The sequence below is a fragment of the Gossypium arboreum genome, chromosome 9, assembly GCF_025698485.1.
Source record: "Gossypium arboreum isolate Shixiya-1 chromosome 9, ASM2569848v2, whole genome shotgun sequence".
In the NCBI taxonomy this organism is placed as follows: Eukaryota; Viridiplantae; Streptophyta; class Magnoliopsida; order Malvales; family Malvaceae; genus Gossypium; species Gossypium arboreum.
Genome location: NC_069078.1, coordinates 9,524,881 through 9,530,412, shown reverse-complemented (window position 1 = coordinate 9,530,412; position 5,532 = coordinate 9,524,881). Strand labels below are relative to the sequence as shown.

At 32.4% G+C, this 5,532-nt stretch overlaps 1 protein-coding gene across 1 annotated transcript; it reads left to right on the top strand.

Moving 5' to 3' along the window:
• The first annotated feature begins 2,242 nt into the window (after nt 1-2,242).
• On the top strand, nt 2,243-3,751 carry LOC108454964 (alkane hydroxylase MAH1-like). Its single transcript, XM_017753602.1, has one exon. It carries the CDS (start codon nt 2,243-2,245, stop codon nt 3,749-3,751), a length of 1,509 nt encoding a protein of 502 aa, XP_017609091.1.
• Nucleotides 3,752-5,532: the final 1,781 nt, after the last annotated feature.

The following is a 5,532-nucleotide window of genomic DNA, read 5'->3' as shown; positions in this document are numbered from 1 at the left end:
TCATAGTCTTATGTACTGTTGGAACATGGTGTCGCCAATAATACTTTGGGAAGGTTTTAGCGACTGCTCAGTGGATGTCATAGGTACACTTGCCTTTTTACATAAGGTCGTCACTAAGTAGTGAAAGAAAACTCCCATTTTCTAGGTACACTTGCCTTTTTACATAAGGTCGTCACTAAGTAGTGAAAGAAAACTCCCATTTTCTAACCACTAATACATCTTTTTCATTTTTTGGTGGATTCATTTTCCAATAGATACCTGCTTTTTCTACAAAATAGCATAGAGTAAAACAACTCGAAAAGTATAAATGTTAGAGACGTTTAAAGCAGGGACAACTTGTGTGTATACAAATCAGATCCACATTTTAGCCATTGGAAACATAATAGCTTAATGAAATGATGCGAGAATATTGGTACCTGGGTGATATTTCCATTCGCCCCTACCTTCAGTTAAAAAGTTTATAATGTTATCCATATCTATGTCTCGAAAATACTCTAAATCAGTTTCATTGATAAGATCTCTTTCATAATATGAAGCATTATAAAAATAAAAAATAATTCGATGGGTTATTTGCACTTCCATCCCTCGCAGGTACTACTTCCCACATATGACCTTAAGTGTTTCTAGACTCTTGGTCCCGTAGGGATGCTTAAAAATCTTAAACAATAGGGACCACAAAATTATCTTTTGGGATCATCCAAAAATGCTCCCACCTATGATATCTAACCAAAAGCTATATTTCATTGTAGAGAATCATGGATGGATCAAATCCCCTCTTTTGAATGAATGTTTTTCCTTTAAGTTCATTAAAATATTTTTCAACACTCAGATTCGAAAAACTGGAGGGCTTTTGAACCATCGATGGCTCCATTTCCGTAATTCTTCTAACTTTTCTAAGAGGCATTATTACAAGACTGGGAATGAGAGCAAAATATGAAGAAATTCAATGGAATAGTAAAAAATATTAAATTAGGAACCCTTAACCTTGTAGAAGTTGTTTGAATTCCTCGTTTCCTACAGTGTATATTGTTCCTTAAGTGTTCTCCTTCCTTGTGGAACCGAGTATGATTGAGGTATGGAAGTTTTAAGAAGTAGAGATTGGGGGTTTAAGGTTTAAAGAGTTGTAAGAGATTTTAAGATGGGTTTGAGGATAAGGGGTTAAGATGTGTTTAATGAGTGAAATAATATGTTTTTAGGTTAAAATTAGAGGTTTAGGTGTTTAAAATTATTCTGAAATGGGTTTTTAATGTCATTAGGTTGCACTGTAAGGGTTGGGTCACTTGCAAAAAACTACAACTATGTCGCGACATAGGGGTTTCGTGTCTCGACATCCCTGACAGTTTACCATTGTTGCAACATCGGGGTTCGATGTCACGACACACTTCAGATTTTTGGATTTCTTAGTACACTGGCTTCGGTGTTGCGACATTCAAAGTCTGTGTCGCGACGTCAAGAGGATTTTCTCAATTTTATTAAAAACTGCCCTTGGTGTTGTGACACAGGGTTCCTGTGTTGTGACACTGGCTCTGTTTTTACTCAAGATTTCATTTTCTAGATTGATACGATTTCTATAAAATGCAAAGTTAATGAAAATTAAAATCTATCCTAAACATTTAGCTAAATATACAATAATTTACAAAAGTTTAGCATCAATCCAAATAATTTAATTTTTACTATCGGATTCAATTCATTGATGGACGATTCTTACATTCTATCAGTATTAGTCCATCATCGTTGTGCCATTCCACCTTTGCCCGCTTGTCCCTTTTCTTAAACTTATTTATTCTTTCTATATGCATAAAAGGAAGTATATCCCTTGCCTTGGGAGTTTAGAAACAAATAATTCTTTGCATTGTTCTACTAACTTCTTTTTACTTTCCTTGCTTAGTTGATTACCACATTTAAAGATTTCAATCTCACCATTAATTTTTATGGTTAATTTAATTTTTTCTAAATCAATGGTCGACCTTGAAGTGATTAGAAAAGGTCTTCCTAGTAAGATATGATGCTTGTTTCTTCCTCCATTCTCTCAAATGGAAAAAGATGTCTTAAAAAACTTAAATCTTTTGTTTTTCTCTCCATTAATGCATCCAACTACCACCCTGCATATCTAGTTTATTTACTGCCGTTACACAAGAGGTCAGATGGTTGGGCCGGTGAGTAATTAATGTTGGAAAACTTCACTTAATAAATCGAATTAACAATTACAAGGAATTTGCCTAAACTTAGTGATATCAATTTCATGGCATTTCAGAGTTTTCTTCAAGTTTTCTTCTTGGCTCTCATTTCCTTTCTGTTTCTATACCGCTTGATGAGATATAAAAATGGGTGTCCAAAGAGTTCTGCTGGCATTGTTGAGCTTCTCCTCAACGTTCATCGGGTCCACGACTGGTGTACTGAGACTCTAGAAAGCTGCAAGGGCACTTTTGTTTTGGAGGGCCCTTGGTTTGCTAAGATGAACTTGGTGGCGACATGTGACCCTGCCAATGCTCACTACGTTATGAGTTCCAACTTTGACAACTTCCCCAAAGGGCCTGAATACAAGCAGATGTTTGATATCTTAGGAGACGGGATTTTCAACTCCGACTTGGATTTGTGGAAAAACCAGCGGATAGCAGCTCAAGGATTCATGAGACATCACCTTTTCCACCAATTCTTGTTGAGGACTAGCCGAGACAAGGTGGAAATGGGGCTGATGCCCATCATTGACCATGCTGCTAAACATGGCTTGGTCATCAACTTAGAAGACATTTTCCAAAGGTTCACGTTTGATTCTGCATGCATCTTGGTTACCGGCTCTGATCCAAGTTCCCTCTCCCTTGAACTCCCTCAAGTTCTTTTCTCCAAGGCCGTGCATGATGGCGAGCAAGCAATATTTTATAGGCATGTTAAACCACGAAGCTTTACCAAGTTGCAGAAGTGGTTGAACATAGGACAAGAAGGGAAATACAAGAAGGCATCGAAAGTTGTTGATGATGTATTAGCTGAATATATATGTCAGAAAAGAAAAGAAGTGAACAAGCTGAACCAACAGTTGGTATCAAAAGATGGTGTGGATATCTTAACATCATACATAACTGAAAAGGAATCAACAGGTTTGAAATGTGATGATAAGTTCTTGAGAGACACCGCTCTGAATATGATAATTGCTGCGACGGACACGACGAGCACTGCTCTTACTTGGTTCACTTGGCTGGTTTCCAAGCATCCAATAGTGGAAAACAAGATCATAGAAGAACTTGAATCAAAAATACCTATAGGTGAAACCAAATGGAGGCGGCTATTCAATGTCGATGAGGTAAAGAATTTGGTTTATCTCCATGGAGCATTGTGTGAGGCATTAAGGTTGTATCCACCAGTCCCTTTCAATCATAAGGAACCTGTCAAACCAGACATACTTCCAAGCGGGCATCCAGTTCATCCAAAGACAAAAATCTTGTTTAGTGTGTATTCAATGGGAAGAATGAAGTCAATCTGGGGAGAAGATTGCTATGAATTCAAGCCTGAGAGATGGATTAATGAGAGAGGAGAAATCAAACATGAGTCATCGTACAAGTTCTTATCTTTTGGCGCAGGGCCCAGGATATGTTTGGGGAAGGAAACATCATTTATTCAGATGAAAGCCGTGGCATCTGCTCTAATTTACAATTATCGTATTCATGTAATGGAAGACACTCCGGTTGTTCCGGCCGTATCGGTTGTCCTGCACACCGAGAATGGACTGATGACTAGGATCTCCAAGCGATGGTAATAAATGTCTGATGGTCTGCTACAAAAGAAAAATGACTAGTGCAATATGATTAAAAATAAGTTCAAAGAGAAGGCATTGAATTTATGACAGCTTACTACAAAGTTGAATGCCAAGTGCAATATGATTAAAAATAACTCAGTTTAATATTTGTTTGGTAAATGTAATTGAGAAGTTTATATATGATTATAATAATAATCAGTTACCCTAAATAGTTTATATATGTAAAAGTTTTTACTTTTTAAAATTTAAAATTTAATGTTTATATTTTAATTTTGAGATATTTAGTTCCTATATTATTTTATTTAAAACCTTAGTCTCTTTGATTTAATCTTGTTGTTAAATTTAACAGTATCAAAGGCAAAATAACTTTTTAGCTCTCAACATTTATATATATATATATATATATTTATCAATTTGATCCTTGATCCTTACCTTTAAAAGTACTTTTAAGATTTTAAAATTTTTAAACCTTAATTTTTCTTTAAAATAAAAACATAAAACTGAAAATTTTAAATTTTTAAAAACAAAAACTCTTTAAAATTCAAAAATAAAATAAAATGATTTTAGAATTTTAACAAAATTCCAAAATTTAATGTTATCTAAACTAGATTGGATCAACCAATCAAGTGAGAATATATTGGGGCATTGTTCCAGCATGAGCTAAAAAATTAATTGACCCATGAACTGGAATGGACTAGTTGAATCGAGATAAAAAATTGTTTAAATTGATTTGAACTAGTCTAATCAATTGGTTCCCAGAACGATCAACCCGTCGATTAAAAGCAAATAAATTATTACAAAATGAAAATTAAAAAATTAAAATAGATAAAAATGAGTTCAATTGTTATTTCAACTAGTTTTTTAGCTCGATTCAACGAGTCAGTACGGTTCTTGGGATCAACCAACTTTTTACCCTAACTAGTTCTTAAAACGGTTTGGTCTGGTTTAGACAATAATGAATTTTGGAAATTTTATATTTTTAAACTTTTTATGTTTTATTTTTAAATTATAAAGATATTTTTTATCATTTTTATTTTTAAAAACCATATATATTTAAAAATTTTAATGTTTTATTTAAAATAAAAATATTTTTAATTTTTTAAAAATTACATATTTTTATAAGGTATTGACCAAATTAACAAAAAAACTGTAGAAGTTGAGGTCTAAAAAAGTTATAAAATTTTAACAACAAATTGATTGAATTGGACAAAAAAATAGTTCAACTGGCAATTGAATCGATTTTTATAATTTTTTAAAAATATTTTTATTTTTTATTTTTTATTTTTAAATAAATTTTTTGTTTCGAGCTGATCAGAGCGGTTGTTCTAGGAATCAATTAGTCAAACCAGTTCAAAATTGATTCAACTATTAGTTCAATCGATTTAATTAGCTTAGTTCAACCAATCCGTTCCGATTTGTGGGTCAAATCGTTTTTTACCTCTCACGGGACCAATACCCCAATTGGTTCCCAATTTGACTAGTCGATGTGGTCCAGTTCAATTAACATTGAATTTTGGAAATTTTTGTTTATATTTTTAAAATTATTTTTATTTTTTAATTTTAAAGACTTTTAATTTAAATTTTCATTTTTAAAAATTTTAAAAATATTTTTTATTTTTAAAAGTTATAATCTTTTATTTAAAATATAAAAATATTTATTTTACTTTTTTAAAATTTTTATATAATTTTAAAATTAATAACCAAATTAACCAAAAAATTATAAATGTTAAGAGCTAAAATTATTATTTTATAAGGTTGCAGGTTAGCAACATGTTAATCCT

What these genes read in the sequence shown, in the direction of transcription:
- LOC108454964 (XM_017753602.1), top strand. Translation starts at nt 2,243, where the DNA reads ATGGCATTTCAGAGTTTTCTTCAAGTTTTCTTCTTGGCTCTCATTTCC.